General features: G+C 37.2%; 1 protein-coding gene across 4 annotated transcripts in view; it reads left to right on the top strand.

Annotated features, from left to right (window-relative positions):
- glra1 (glycine receptor, alpha 1) overlaps nucleotides 1-16,345 on the top strand; it is an 89,054-nt gene extending 72,709 nt beyond the window's left edge. For 3 of the 4 annotated variants that reach the window (XM_073921159.1, XM_021480963.3, XM_068213155.2), the window contains one exon: nucleotides 15,438-16,345. In XM_073921159.1, coding sequence (XP_073777260.1) covers nucleotides 15,438-15,725 — 288 coding nt within the window. In that variant the 3' untranslated portion in view covers nucleotides 15,726-16,345. 4 annotated transcript variants of the gene reach the window in all.
- Nucleotides 16,346-17,260: the final 915 nt, after the last annotated feature.

Raw genomic sequence — 17,260 nt, forward strand, 5'->3', positions numbered from 1 at the left:
AATTATATTTTAGACTAATGCAAATGCAGTAGACTTCAGAAAATTAAGATTCTCATTAATTTTCTTTTCGGCTATGTCCCTTTATTCATGTGGGGTCACCATAGCAGAATGAACCGCCAAACTTATCCAGCATATATTTTATGCAGGTGATGCCCTTCCAGCTGCAACCCATCACTGGCAAACATTTAGACAATCTCATTCACACACATACACTACCAGGGTGTCCACGGGTTTTTAAAAAGTATTAAAAGTTAATAAAACATTTATGAGAAAATGAAAGCCCTTAAAAGGTATTAAAGTTTTAAATGCGTTTTTACAAGGTCTTAAAGTGTTTTAAAGGTCAAGTGTTTAATTCCAAAAAAGCATAAATATATTTAATTTCCTCCTGATATTAACAACAGCTTGCTTGATCCACGTGATTGGTTCTGGCCAGGGTGCGTCCGGCCAAGTTTCTCTGTGCGGGTGATGTCACGTAATTTGCGAGAAACGCGGGAAAATGATGTGACACTCCCCACATATAGCGAAACCATAGAGCGAAACAGACGGCAAAATAGGAAAATGTAAGTTTGCGTACTCCTGGTTGCAGCAAGACGAGTTTAAACAGTGGCTGAAGCTTGTCGCTAAAAACACTCACGTAATTTATTCTTTCAAGCTTTGTTTTTTTCCGAGCTTACCTGAGTTCTGTTGCATGGTTGGCCTCTATTGATTTCTTTAACGACAATTGTTTATTAACAACTTTTTATTAAGTTAAAGGTTTGATACTGATTAGAACTTGAAGTCGCGATAAGCCTGTGATGGTGTTTAAAGGCATCAGATGCTCAGCACAGATGCTCTTGAAAATTCTGAAGGGAATAATAATATAATAAGACTAATATTGATATGGTTAAGGTGTTTTAGAATGACCAAAACAACATTTTAGATGTTTTACAATATGCTCAGCCTACTGGTTTGCTGGGTCTGCACAAGACTTTTGGCCAGCGGAGAAATTAAAATGGTCGTGCCGAACTGATTCTGGTTCTCTCAAGGTTTTTTTTCTTCACTCCTATCAGGTGAAATTTTTTTTTCCCTCTCCGCTGTCACCACTGGCTCGCAAGGTTCAGGATTGGTAGAGCTACGCATCGATGAATTTTCTCTTCAGTGTTTGAACTCTCAGTAATGATTTAAATCACACTGAACTGAACTAAACTGAACTGAACTTAAACACTAAAAACTGAACTACACTGTTCCAGTTACTATGACCATTTATGTGAAGCTGCTTTGACACAATCTACATTGTAAAAGCGCTATACAAATAAAGCTGAATTGAATTTAATTGAATTGAATTGAATTGAATTGAATGGATTTGAATTAAAATGTCCATTCACACACATTTTTACCAGCACATGATCTCTCATAACAAAATCACATAACCTTTTCAATGCACATACTGAAATTTGTTCAGTAAAAGTGTTTCCATTGTAGTTTATGTGCAGTTTTTTCTTATTGAATAAAAAAATTTCCTGCTCATTTATGCGCATACGTTTTTTATGCGCATTTTCAAAATTTATGTGCATGTTGGCGTGTCCATCAACCATTTTATGCGCATATTTAACATAAAAGGTGGATGAAAACAAAGCTATTGACTATTCCAAAATGGCAGACACATTTGACATGTCTGGAGCAGTCAAATGAGGCATCTGTGTGGATCTTTACTGTCATTTTAATCACTTTAATACATTCCGATACATCAACTAAATGACAGTGTGTGTTACAAATATTAAGATGGTATAGTGTATTTATTTGCCATATTTTTTGTTCTCAAAAATGTAAAATTGAGAATTGGATGAATGTTAACGTAAATATAAATCTTGCTCCGAGTAATATCGCATGACTATGGCTGTATGATGAAATATCCGTGTGTATGTGGAATGTTTTTCCTTCTAGGAGGCCCAGCACAGCAGTAGGCTTGCTGCATTATCATTATCACCCCCTGGTTAATGAAACTCCCCAGCCACAGTGATCCACGGCTGGGGTTCAGCCCTTCAGTCTGCCTCACTGGGGCTATCAGTCAGTGCCTGCTCTCTGCACTGCAGCCCAGAGCTGTCACCTCCCTGCACTACACAATAAAACAACTCCCCGGCATTACCACAGGAGCTTATCGACCTCCTCCTCCTCCTCCTGCATATGCCTCTGAGAGGAGCTGGTGTCCGGTGTAGAAAGAGGATTCCCCCTGCTGGACAGCACTGAGATTTGTGCTCAGCATTGAGGGACTGACGCCATTGCAATACAGCTGTTTTGAAAAGCCTTCAGTATTTTTAATATGCATTCTCTTTTTCTTTTTTATCAAGATGTGAATGTGGATAAGTTTTACTTAAAAAGCCACATTTGGGGATTGAAGGCTGAAAAACATAGTCATGCACTACATCAAAACCTGATTCAGAACAGTGGTCAAAACTGGTAAATTAAGGCCCTCTCCAAACAAACACAGGTATTTTAAAACCAGAATGTTTTTCTATGCAGTTTATCCATTCGTCCACATGAAAATGAAAATCAGATAAATGAAACTGGCACTTTCTGAAAGCTCAGGCCAGGGTGAACATTTTCAAAAACTCCTGTAAAATTAAATATTAATTAGTGACCACTAAAACAATTCAATTTCACTAAAAGCGAAATTTTTGCCTTGTGATGTTAACATGGTTGACATGACTGGCCAAAATAAAGGAGAAAATTCAGCATTCCCTTGATAGTGCATTTTTTCATGTGTTTTTGTTTTCTAAATGCAGGAAAACTAACTTTATAAAAATTCTCAACATGTGGACATGGCCTAAGTCCATCAACATTGACTATACTTGCACAATCTTGCACTTGGGTTTGACTTTCCACATGCATTTTTGATTTGTATGCTGTTAAATGCTCATCATGCTAGCTTACTTAAGCAATCTTTCTGTTGCTTGTTTTGCTTCTTTGCTTGTTTTTTTGTATGTGGAGATTCTGCACACTTTGAAAAGATGAAAACATGTATTGCTCTTTTTTTTTTTTTATCAGGGGAGCGTTGTCTCCATCAGTGGTTGGAAAGAGTTTTCACTCTCATCTTAGTCTTGCGTCTTGCTTAGCTAACGTTAGCTAAATAGCTAGTGAGTGCCTCATAGAAAGCTCTTTGATTGCACCCAGTATGACATTTTCTGAGTAGGTTTCTTTGTATGAGCAAGCACTTTGTGACAATAAAAAATCTATATTATACTAATATAAGTAATATGAATGAGAAATGCCAAACACTATAGAATACACTCGTATAATTTTGAATGGGGAAAAGTGTAATGGTCAATATGGCGAATGAAGCCCACCTTCTAGTACAGGAGCCAATCATCGATTGCTATAGACTGACATTTCTCTGGGGGAGAAACTCGGACCAGACAAGTGCTTTTATGACAGCTTGTTGGTCAACAATCTCACTACAATCTCAGCGAATACTTGCTTCACAGACATATGAAATATATCAACATAAAGCTTGAAATCTGTGCTTTTAAATGAACCAAGTGTATTTGAAACAAAAGTTTTTTTTTGTTTTGTAATCTGTATGAAACAAACACAAGGTACAGTCCGTCCTGTCAATCGCACATCATAAGATCACATCAACTACTCAAACGCCAACAAACTTGTAAACAAAGAGGCTCCATTTCTGGAGGAGATTCACCATCAAGACCAAGTTGTGAATTACTTCAGAGGAGCAGCGAGATCAGACGATCGTTATCCAGAGGATGATAATGTGTATAATGGCCTGTAAATAAGGTTGGTGTCGTGATTGCTTTTGAGTGCGCATGCACAATACCTTGGACAATCTGAAAATATGCTGATATTGTTTGATTCAAACGTTTAGAAACGAAACTTAAGATACAGTTGGTGTTTAATTTTATTGGTGATTCCAACTATGTAATGTAATCGTAAGCTTGGCAAACAGTTTTGGAGAATTTGATGTTTCCCGATTCAGACAGAATGCACGAGCATACTGCCCGAGAGGCATTTCAAAGATGGCCACCAAGTGAAATTACTTGCCTTGGAATTGCAGACATGATCTATTTAGGTTGCATTGATTTACTGCTTATCACAAATCCTCTTACATGGCCTCATGGGATAGTAAAGTCTCCATAGAGTGCAACAATCAGTGTTTTTTTCTATGAGATCATTATTTTATGTAATGTTAATTATAATTTTTAAAAATATATGAATCCTGCCAAGAGAACACCTTAGCGTCCAACCATTCCACTGAAGCACTTAATACTCAATCATTATATAAATTAATCCAGTAAGTTTTTTATAGTCAGAGTGGAGCTCACTAAATCAAGAATGTGTACCACAAAGTATAGTATATTAGCATACTCTTTTATTAATTCATTTATTTTCCTTCAGCTAAGTCCCTTTATTCATCAGGGACTTCATTTTTTGCTGTGAGGTGACACTGCTAACCACTGATCCATCGTGTCTTCTATTAGCGTACTACCTTTAATATTTTAATCATATAAAGATAGATATATCAAAATTGTAGTAGTATGCTACATCAAAGTTGGTGATTCTGTTTTGTATGCTAAATGCATCAGACAGTCATTGAACAAAATCAAATCTAAATAAAAATTGTATGCAAATCCATCAAATTTACTTTTAGCTTACTTTCCAATAATTACTCTTTAAATATATAGCACAACAGACTACCAGAATGCCCCATGCCAGACTGCATGGCCTGGCAGTGCTGTATTAATAACAGGGTGAAGCAGTGTGACCTCTGGACTGCAGATGCCTTTGCTTTGCCTAACAATGACAAGAGCATATTAGTGAGTAGCCTATTGATGGAGAGTAATCACCTCGTTAGAGCTGATTGTGATGCAGGGCAGATCGCACATAGGGGACTCTGAATGCTGCAGCTGCCATTCATACAAGCGAGGATTGTCTATGCAAATAAGCACAAAGAGATAAGTAAGCCACTGTCGCGCTCCTAAAGCTGGTCGTCTTGTGTTGTAATGGTAAAGGTGCAGAGTGAGGCTGATTTGTGTTGTTTTATTGAGTTTGGTGCAGCCTGAATTATAGTGCAGCTCAGTGTGCTGGAGTGTTTAATAGAGCCAGAGGTGTTGAGGGGACTTGGCACTGGGCTATTGTGTGCTGCAAAGCACTGCAGTGTTTTGTTGTTGCTTGTTACATGGCTCTCTGGGTGGTTTGATTCTTATTGGCCGGTCAAACAATTTAGCACTCTACTACTACTATCAATGAATATTGTCTATTGTCCAGGGCAATGCCATGGTCACACTAGAGTTCGAGCATGCAAAATTCTGTCGTACAGTTCTACGAAAAGGGGCGGGATTAAACAAGATGATTTGACATTTAAAAAAGCAAGCAATTAGTTCATATTTTACAGTTCTGTCCAGAGAGGTAATGTTTTGATCTTTGATTGGTCTCATGCAGCCACGTGATGCTATTTCGCAGGACGGAGTTCACCAAGCTTGAGCTTTGCAACGCAGCGAACTGCGAAAGTTGTTGCTCAAGCTTGCGTTTCCAATCTGTCGCATTTGCATGCATATGAATGGAAGTCTATGGGGAAAAAATTACTGTGACTGCGGCTTAAGTCTGTGTAACTGATCACTCATCCAACCTGTGCTGGAATGTGGTCTCTCTGCAGTCTATCTTTTAAAAAATATATTAAAGACTTGCATATCTATTAAACAGCATTTAATATTTTAAAATACAATATAAAATAGGTTTGATGTCATTTTTGAAGGTAATAAATGTGTGCCTTCATTCAAACTAAAGTACAACTTGAAATGCATGAGATTAAAAGTATGAAGGCAAATTTTAACAAGTAAAACATCATTATTGGGTTTTTCACTCAAAGAGGAGAAGGATAAAATAACGAGCTGAAAATGAGAGATGCCAAATAAGAGTCATTTACTGGAAACATATTCAAAATTAGGGCCATCTTTGTGTTTCGATATTTACCAAACATTAGTAACATAAGAGATCACATATAATTATTTATGAGAGGTGCTGTCAATTCAAATGTGTACAAACACTGATCACATTTTGATGAAGATGATGATGCATCGGTAGCTAATTCAGACAGGACCTTTTGCCCTCTAAAGGGCACTTCAGAGTGAAAACAATCATTTCCACCATATTCAAGTGTTGATCAAAACTGTTTCAAAAATAAGGGATTTTGAAGTATCTAACTGATGGACACTTTTGGTCTCCATGATCCTTTGCTAAGAGAAGTTGTTTGGTGTCAAACAGCGTAATCCATTTAGAAGGACTCATGCCTTTGCTCTAATCCCTTCGAAGCTGTCACATTGGAGGCCAGTGTCCTGCAGAGTTTAGCTCCAACCCCAAGTATAGACACACCTGAACCAACTAAACAAGCTTTTTCTAGGTATACCAAAAACTTTGGCCCTCCAGGACAGAGTTTTGGCACCCCTATATTAGAGTATATAGGGATGAGCCCTTCTGAATGGAACGTGCTGTGGGTCTCAGATATGGTTGATGGGTTATAGTTGGTAATAAAAGGGAGGTTTACAGATCCTGGCCCATACAGTATGTAGCCACAGTACTGATGCAAAAGTGGGATGAAGTCAGTTAGTCATTTATTATTAGTAGTAGTAGTAGTAGTAGTAGTAGTAGTAGTAGTATTAGTATTATTATTGTTATTATTATTATTATTGTTGTTATTATTATTATTATTATTATTATTGTCTTATCATGAAAATGTTGTTAGGGTTCTGTTCATGTTTGTTAAAAATAAAAGATTACTACGCCAACCCTACATTTTCCTGTGTGAACAAACACCACTAAAGGTGTGATCACTTTTGCTCTTTGAAATGATCATGCTCAAAGTCCTGTTATTCCAAAAGGAACTCACATGACTGGAAATTTCACAAGTAGTTGAAAAAAATCACCGGGCAGATTTCAGTTGTGTTGGTCTCATAATTCTGCCATGCTGCCCAATTAAAAAGCTGCTTGGTTATCTCTGTGTGAGTTCTTTACACATCTGAATGGTTTTGGAAATGGACAAAGGGCCTTTCTGCAGGTAAAATGTTACTGAATTTGAGCTACTGAGCCTGTCTGGAAGGCATTTTTGTGTTCATAAGAAATCTAAAAATAGACTACAGTTGTCAATATTTGAAGTGGATCAAAAAAGTTTATCAAAATTGTCCTAAGACAAGAATGGGTGTTGTTGAATAGTTTAAACACAACTTTGACCACAGGTTTTTGATCTTCTTTAAATGTTGTTGACTGTAGTCATCGAATAGACAGCAATGAATCACTAATATATAAAGTCTGTTATTAGAATATTGTTAGACGTCTATTAGATTTTCAGTGACAGCCCAAATTTAGCCTTGTTTTAGCCAAGGCATATGTTTGTATTTCAACTAGATATGTCAACCTCTTGTAAATGCAAAATTGCTTAGTGGGAGTTGTAATACACCTTCAGTAAACTTTAGAATGTTTTAGTGCCACACTGCTAATGTTGTTGAGGTGAAACTGAAATTGTGGGTCATTCAGGATTACTTTTCTAAGGCCCTATTTACACTGTGTATTAGTTTGAAAACGTAAGTTTTGCTATAGTTTTGCCATCCGCACACACTACGCCACTCACTTTCCGTAAACTGAGCTTTTTGAAAATGCTGGAGAGGCCGTTTTCATTTTAAAACGTTGCTGCTCCGTGTTAGTGTGGATGAAGGAAATAGAGATCTGAAAATGGAGGCATGGCTGCAGACATTCGACATCTGATTGGGGCTTTTTGCTCAATATTAAGTAGCCTACACAAAGTTCAGTCTTGCATCCTCTCCTTGTAAGTGCGATATGGAAAGTTTGATATAGAAAACAAGCTCCTGAGGACACGTCGGATAAATCTTCAAAGGGAACAGTGTACTTTATAACCTCATTCACATCACCCTGGCTACAATTTTTCACTTTCTTAGCAATAAAATGGAAACATAATTTGAGGAACTGCCTATTTTCAATTTAATATTAGCAACTTAACAGACACCAAAAATGTTGAGGTGTCATGTAGCTACATTTATATGACCGTCATCTTCACTTTATGCATATTTATAACAAAACGTGTTCTATAACATAATTGCCTCCTTTCATTCTCATTGAAATTAAGAAAAAATACCCTCTCTTTTGCTGAATATCAGTTTTACTAATCAATAATAGCCATTATAAAAGTATAACGCCAAATAAGTTTATACATTATAGGAAATAAATGCAAGCAATCAGTCAAATGTGCAGAATCAGTGTACATGGTTACATTAAAAAATATATTAAATTATCTTTGCACTCAGCCAAAATACCTGAGAACAAGTAAAGAACTAGAAGATTCAAAAAGCAGGGAATGTGATTTTGGATAGAGAACAATCGAGTCACGTTTAACAAATATAGTGAGATTACATCCAGCGATAGATCCTTGATGAACAGTCCGACTTGCACAGCACTCATCTGGGTAGATGACTGCCTGGAACTCAGACGTCGACATACTCTGCATCTCATGAAACCACGTTTCATGAGCTAACAAGTTGTGTTATAAGTTAATTTTTTCCATAGAATAAAAAAAAGAGTTGTGTTCTAATCAAACCTTATGTAAAACATGATCAAAAATGCATTCACAAAAACCCACTAACTACTGGGTTTAGCACTCATTCCTGTAGCAACTTCAATTGTGTCAGAAACTTGGTCAAGCATTTTAATTGCCAATGGGAAAAAAAATCACGATAATTGTATTGTTTTGCTTTATTAGAAGAAAATATATAAAGGTTAAAGGCATAGCTCTATTAAAATAAGTGTTAAGTAAACATATTTAGAATCAATCTTTGGTTAGAAATGCCACTCTTGATCCAGCAGTTCTCATTATACTCAGAGGTCATTGCACAGAGTGACAGGAATCGAGGGGTTTTTAGATGTGGTTGGACCGATGCAGCTGATGTCACTGGCTTTTCCGAAACAGGTTTGAAAATGATTCTGGCCATTAAAGAAACCTAAAAGGAAGAAAATGCCTGCAATGATATACTCTGAACAAATGCTATTTGTCGGCTTCTCATTTAAATTCCCAGCATTTATGAGGGCACAGATGTTTATTGGAGAAAAATTGCATTTTCGTAAACATATTTCCCTTCAAGAGTCATAGCCATTGGGCACATCATCTTAATGCCTGAATCCATTTCTTATGCAGCTCCTAAAATATTCATTCCAAGTCACCCATAGGTGATAAAACCGACGCAATGCATTGTAATGCCGTGCGCAGATAAATGCAATACATCATCCCAATCTCAACGTGTACGATAGAGGTGACTTTCACTTTAATATATACTTTATATAAAATCGTCACTGTCTCCAATGCAAATGTCTGCCTTTTGAATAAATATACGATAACGGCATAAGGTTGCTACTTTACGGCCATTTCGGTTTCTCTCGTTTATCACAACATCTCAATAAAAGACATCAAAACATCAGTCACATCTCGGGACTTTGATTGATGAAGGAGCCGAGAGGCCCTGTCCATAGCGGCGGACACCACACCCCTGATTTGCAAACGCTGCCGTGAGCTGCATTCTGACACTCGCTGATAATATTGCGCTCCTCTATAAAGCTGGAGGACGCGGGCGAGTGTTGTGCTTATTGTTTTTTTTCCTCCCCTCTAACAGTCGGACTGGGAACACGGCTGGCACGCCTAATGCAGTAATGGCGGAGTTTTAATTAGGAAGGGAGGGTAATGAATCTGGCAGGGGCCGGGCCGGGAGGGAAAGTGACGCAGGACGCGGCGGTGCTGCAGCTCAGCTCCTCTTTACAGCTCCACGTCACGTCTCGGAGCCACCACATTAATCATATGGCAGCAGAAATAAAGCCGAGCATCCGTAATACTTACAAATGGTGAGCCAGTGCAACTGAAGGACAAGGAAAGGTCGTAGCATCCCGGCATCAAAGACAGCGTCGTATACAAAAACAAAGGGGCAGTGGAATAACATCACCCTTCACACGTACACACACACTTCCTAGCGTGATCTTCCATTTACCCCGGCACACATTAACAGTTATAAATGGGATGGCTGAAAGACAAGGACAGAAGGAGGACAAAGTGTCTAAAAATGGAGTCCTGCATAGAAAATGGCTGATCTTTCAGTAAAGGCGAGTAGGAGAGTTCTAGGCGCTAGATGTTTGCACCTGCAAATTGAAAACATGCGTTATGAAAATAATGATCCCATTTCGCTTCCGTGGGTTGTATTTAGGCGAGCACAATCACGCCGCGTTGAAATCTAATTAGATGAGGTGGTTATTTTGGTTCTGTTTTCATTAACGTGTAAGATAGAGTTCATCTGCTGAATCTCAAATAAGAGTGTGTAGAGGTTGGGAGCAAGTCAAGGTTAGTCAGTTAGCTCATGTGAAATATTGCGACCTCTGTCTGCACTCTCAGCCATCTAGCTGACATATGTCAATAGATAATATCCATAACAAAACATGTAATCCATTTGACTGGATTGGAAGTTTTAAATTGATACTCTATGAATAAATAGAGGTGTCACGGTGGCACATTGGGTAGCATCATTACCTCATAGCAAGAAGGTCACTGATTCGAGCCTCGGCTGGGTCAGTTGGCATTTCTGTGTGAGATTTGCATGTTCTCCTCATGCTGGCCTGTGTTTCCTCCGGGTGCTCCGGTTCCCCCACAAGTCCGAAGACATGCTGTATAGGTGAATTAGGTAAGCTAAATTGTCATTAGTGTATGTGTGTGAATGAGGGTGTGTGGATGTTTCCTAGTGATGGGTTGCAGCTGGAAGGGCATCCGCTGCATAAAACATATGCTGGATAAGTTGGCGCTTCATTTCGCTGTGGTGACCCTAGATTAATAAAAGGACTAAGCCAAAAAGAAAATGAATGAATGAATGATTAAATAAAAAAATGTCATTTACTCACCCTCAGATTGTGCCAGAAGTCCATGTAATGCCATATAATAGTAACCCTAATGCCGTGCTTTAAAGGAAAATCACACATAGCAATTACAGTAGTAATACATATGATTCCAGTGCATGAAATAATTCCATATGTTACATTGCATGATATATTCATACACTTGCAGATACTGAGGATTAGACTGTACCAGACTTGAAGGTTGTTTTGCACACAAAGTCCTGCACCTTGCAGTCTTGCACCTTGTTGCTAGGAGATGATCGACAAAAGAGATGATGCATCAAAATCAAATATTTTCCTACTATACAGTATGTGAAAAAGTTTATATGGCAAAAGACAGTATGTGATTTTGGATGCTAAAATTGCCTCAGCAAATATCAAACATGTTTGAGCTCCTCCAACTGAATGAAATCAGATTGCGAAGTTAGAAACTCAGAGTTTTTGCCCATTAAATACGTCTATATCTGTCAACGATTGCCTAAAGTCTGCAGATGGGTTCTGGCTTTGGGCAACAGGTATTGAGGCATCCAGACTGCAAATTGGAGCAAAAAATTCATGAAGTAAATTTCTACACTTAGACAGATGTTATTTTAAACTATTTTAAAACTATAAGCCAATGCTGTCATACTGTATGTATGCTCATGAGTTTACACTTGAAGAAAACAACAGCATGTTGTAAAGAATAATTAAGGCATGTTGTGAGGCCTGTGTGAGGAGTAATTCTCTGCACTTCTGCATGAGCTTAACAATGTGCTGATATTTACAATTGCATAACAGTTGGCTGGATGTGTAATGGTTTATAGTATAAGTAAATTAGTGGTTGTCTTACATATCTACTGTATATAAACATTGGGCATTTTATTGATTATGCCTGTTGAAAACAATCATTTGAAGTTTAAAAAGATATTTAAGTAACTTTGAATGTGGCATGGCTGATGGGGCAAGATGGGCTAGGGCAGGGATGTCTAATCCTGCATATTTTAGTTCTAACCCCAATTAAACATACCTGAACCAGCTAATCAAGCTCTTTCTAGGTATACTAGAAACTTACAAGCAAGTGTGTTAAAGGAAGTTGGAGTTAAACTATGCTGGACACCGGCCCTCCAGGACTGAGTTTAAACACCCCTGGGCTAGGGTTTACAGAAAATGGTCAGGAAAAAAGAAAATAGTGCATTTATGTAGGCAGTAATGCCTTGCTGGTGCGAGAGGGTTGGAGATTGACCAGACATTTGTTTCCTTAGTAACAATTAAATATTTACTGAAAGCCACCTACGCCTACCTTAGTATTGTTGTGGAGAAGTTTTATTGTTTCATTTCTACTGTACCAATCTTATGATGTCTACGCCCAGCAAGGTAATCCACCCCAAAGCTCAAAACTGCTTTGTAAAGATGACAATAAATGAACTATACTTAAATGGTCTCATAGTTTTCTGATCTTAATCATTTAAGATCTGCTAGAACAGAAGATCAACTATGCAGCTGACAAATCTGCAGTAAGTGATTATCATATCACTATGGAACAAAATTTCTGCGGAGGATTTCCAGAACCTTCTTGAATCTGTTTCTCAAAGAATTAAGGCAATTTAGAAAGGAAAAGGGGGTCCTGCCCAGAACTAGTATGGTTTACTTCAGGGGTGCCCAAACTTGGTCCTCTGGGGCCGGTGTCCAGCAGAGTTGAGCTCCAACCACAACCAGACACACCTAAAACAGCTAATCAAGCTATTCGTAGGTATACTAGAAATTTGGCTTACTTAATAAAGTGTCTGTTCAGGGTAGTTTCACATCAGATGCCATTTAAGGCTAGGGTTCGCTGAGCATTAAAGTTTAATGCACTACAGTATGATATTTTATTTCAATTTTCCACTGTCAAAAGTATCAAATTAGAAACTGATACCATTGGGACCAAATCATACTGTACTGTGCATGCGCCAATACGCAGAAGTTTAAAATATCATGATAATGAACATGCACAATATTAATATCATGGACACTTCAAAATACAGTGAATAATTATTTATTATTGAAAGTTTTAGTGTGCTTTATATGAATATTCACAGTGTATTTGCAGTGGTGTTCATAACAGAACCAAATGCTTAAAGATTAAATTGGTTATCTTAATAGTTTCTACCTACTGTACTGCATATGGTTAATAATTAATAACATTTCGCTGTATTGTTTAACTAATAATGAGACAGAAACTGTAATCTGCCTTTTCTCACTATTTTAATCCATTAACTAACATTTACTAATGAAAACTTTATTGTATAGTGTTACCTATCATACTTTATAATCTTTTTGCAATTTAATTAGCTTGAAACATTTGTTTACTTGGAACATGACTACACAATAATTGTTAATTTAAGTATTTTTGTTATTGTACCTTTTAAAGGGGGGGTCCAGTTTTTTTTTTAAGGCTTGGTTGTGTTTATAAGATCCAAAGCAATGTGTGCTCATGCTTCATTACTGCTACTCAACTAACATGAGAACGACTGTCACATTTCCTAGTTTCTCCAAAAGAGGCTCTGATTGGTCAGCTAACATAATATGCTGTGATTCGCATGCACTGTGCCTGTGCTGTATAAATACTGTCAGTCAGTATGAGCCTGAATTAGAATAAAAAGAAGAGGACACAGCTGAAGCTCATGCCTGCTCTCTAAAATAAAATCTGACAAGTGTCTTTCATATATATTCGGGTTTTAAGCATGTATATGCTAATGCAGGATGGCAATATCCATATTGGCCGATACATGCTATTTTTAATGTTATCTGTCTGATATCAAAATTAAGCAGATATCTTTAAGCCGATAGATTATGTAATTGTACTGCCTGCCTCACACATGTGTGGGTCAAACTTGTTCAGATTTGACCAGTGCACTATAAGCTTTTCTCACATTGTTTATTCCTTCAAAATCTACTCCCAGAAAGTTTTTGTGGTATTGATATTTATTAATAACTCAGTAAGCAATCATATTCCTTATCATTGTTGATGTTTGATAGAGAGTCATCATGTATTTTGGTTTAAATTGCCTGAGGAAAAATATTACATGTGTATAAATGAAAGATAACTTTTCGTGTAAGCACAAGAGAATCTTGCGGGAGTGTGGTAAAGGTGTCAAATTAACCAGCAACAAACAAGTGTACATTACTGTAACATGTTTTATTCAACAACTTTCATTTTCATTTGATTTAAAATGTAATTATTTAACTCGTTTGTTAATTAAATCTCAATTGGTTATTTAACTTATTATTTTATGCAACAGTTAAGTTTCATGTTAATTTGCTATGAAGAAATGTAAATAATTTATTTTTGGCATGCTAATTTATGTGAAGTTGTATGTATATACAATCACCTTGCAATTTTAAATATTGCTGTCTTTGAGTAGGCTATTCAAAGAAGATCAGTTCAGACTTTTATACAGTTTTTCAAATAAAATCAGTTGTTCACTGTCTAAAAATGTAATATTTTTAAATATTTATATTTATTGGCCTATATCTGTTATCGGTCTCCAAACCTAAAAAGTTATCAGTTATCGATTCCGGCCCAAAAATCTATATCGGCGTATCCCTAGAATTTGTAGCTAAATTGTTAAAAGTTCCAAACAGCATTTCCCTTTGTTTACATCCTTGTTTATGTCCTTGCTACAACATATCGTTAACGCTAGTAACTGCATGTAATTGTTCAATTTTAACAAATAAATATCCTTACATGTTGTAGCTCACAATCCACAGCTTGGTCTATTGTGGCTGGAGCTGATCCTTCTTTGAGGAGTTCTTAGCCAAATCCAGCACTGAACTGGGAAAGATTCTGGAAGCTGTCCTTTGTCAAACGCTAGATATATCTTTTTTATAATTCTCTGGATCATATTTAAATTAAATTGTCAGCACTTCTCTCTTTGCGTCACGTCCTTTATAAGCCCAAATACATAAACAGAACGAGCTCTGTGGAAATAGCAGCGTTTAGACCGCATTTTAGCGTACTCTGCTATAGCATTACAGCGCCTCTGGCCACGCCCCTTCACTGTGCTTGGTGTGTGCACATGATAAATGCACATAAACTGATTTTGTGATCTCACCTACCTGTATGTATTTTCTTGTAGTCCCCAAACTTTATTCTCTGTAGGCTTTGTTTAGCTAACTCTGTAAAAGCCAATGTTTCCCTTTGCATTGAACTTTGAGCGTATTACATACAGAGATGTTGTTTATGTTTACACGTGCTACATCAACTAAAGTTTAAAAATTGATATTGTAGTGGACCAGCCCTTTGAAGTACTTTTTTTTGTAGCTTAGGTCTATATCACAATAATATTTGATACTGACACAAGCCTGCCACTCAGTGGAAACAAGGCATTTTTCATCAACATCATTATAATAGTTTTGCATAGTTTTTGATGCTTCTGGATTGCATTATATAGACTTTACTATGGTCAGAAAAAAGTTTTTTTTTTTCAAAAGATAATCATTTAATGAATATGCTAACCGGTAGTGTGTGAATTATGGACACCTGTGCTGTATTGCAGGAGGACGAGGCGGGAGACGGCAGATTCAGCTTCGCAGCCTACGGCATGGGTCCAGCGTGCCTCCAGGCCAAAGACGGCATGGCAATCAAGGGCAACAACAACAACGCGCCCACCTCCACCAACCCCCCTGAGAAAACTGTGGAGGAAATGCGCAAGCTCTTCATCAGCCGTGCCAAACGGATCGACACAGTGTCGCGTGTGGCCTTTCCGCTGGTCTTCCTCATTTTTAACATTTTCTACTGGATCACTTACAAGATCATACGCAGCGAGGATATTCACAAGCAGTAAAGATATTCGAATACACCCGCCTCTACGCCCCTTCCTCACGTCCCACCGTGCCCGCCTTTCTCTCAGTGCAGTGCTCTCACTCGCTTTTGGTGATGACGAGTCCCCGGCAGAGGTATTTATTCCTCCTCCTTTTCTTTTTTTTCCGTCTTTTTCTCTTCTATCCTCCTGAATAATCCGGACCTGTGCAATAGCAATGCAGTAAAATGCATGATATATGAATGTGGCAATATATTTACTAAAAAAAAAGAAAATGACTAAAAGTAAATATTCAACTTAAGAACTTCTGATGACTGGGAATCCAAGAGGATATCTTGTAAAACATTTTTTTTGCAACTTGAAGACGTACTGCATTGCAAGAATACGGAGAAACATTACTGCTGTAATATATCCTATATTTAAATGATAATACTTCCAGTGAGAAAGCTATTGAAGCATTTTTCGGGTTCTCGAGGCAGTTTGGGGCTTCCATGAATACACTATGAAAATGTTACAGGTCTCAGAGACCGAGATTTGCTTTGGTACGTGTGTCCTGGGGTCTCCTGATGTTTCATTCTGATATCGATTATTAATGGATCTTGATGAGTGCCAGGTGAGAAAAAGAAAAGAGTTTATTTATTCAAGCTGTGGTCAATGTGTTCCTCTATCTGTGCTCATTTTCAGATTGAATTATGTTGTATTCATGTGCCAAACGTTATTTTTTTAGGTTGACCAAAAAACAATTACATAGTCTTATTTATTTATTTATTTATTTATTTATTTATTTATTTATTTATGTTTTTATCATTTAATTAAGCTGAAAAAGCCTGACTGAGGCTTGAGGAAAATATTTAATACAAGTTTAAATCAAATAATATGTAGAAGTATATATACTTTAAATCAGTGTTTCTTAACCACGTTCCTGACCACCAGCACTGCATGATTTAGATGTCTCCTTCGTCCATCACACCCAATGACTGTAAAAAATATAAACAACGCTAAAGCTGTGAATGCAAAATACCTCATGATGGGCACAAACTGTCACAAAAAACTGCTGAAATTGGAGCCTGGGCATGCGTAGAAGGACTGCCTGATGGAGCCAGAGGCAGAGCCGCAGAATTAAGCTTCCAACCAAACGCTTGTATGACAAATCAACCCCTGTGTGATGTAAGCTGTTTTTAATAATTTAATAAAAGCAATATATGTTGATCTGAAAAATAAATGATCTTTCATACATTCTAGCCTAGGTTTAGACTAAACTATGATGAGCCTAACATATTTGTCTTATAACGGGTTGTTGGTATTTATTATATTATTGGGGTAAAAACAACACTTGTAAAATATTAAAAATAACATAAAAAACACAAAATTTTTGAAAGTTTTTTATTTTTAATTAAAAATCAACAAAACCCAAGATATACACATCATGGATAGCTATTTGCCATGCGGGAAAAATCATGCGCTTATTTTAGCAAAAGATAAAAACAGCAAGATTCGTAAATGTCAAGAGGTTATTTACACATCCCAGCACTATTTACAATAATCTCTATCAATTTGTA

Source organism: Danio rerio, chromosome 14, assembly GCF_049306965.1.
Source record: "Danio rerio strain Tuebingen ecotype United States chromosome 14, GRCz12tu, whole genome shotgun sequence".
Lineage (NCBI taxonomy): Eukaryota > Metazoa > Chordata > Actinopteri > Cypriniformes > Danionidae > Danio > Danio rerio.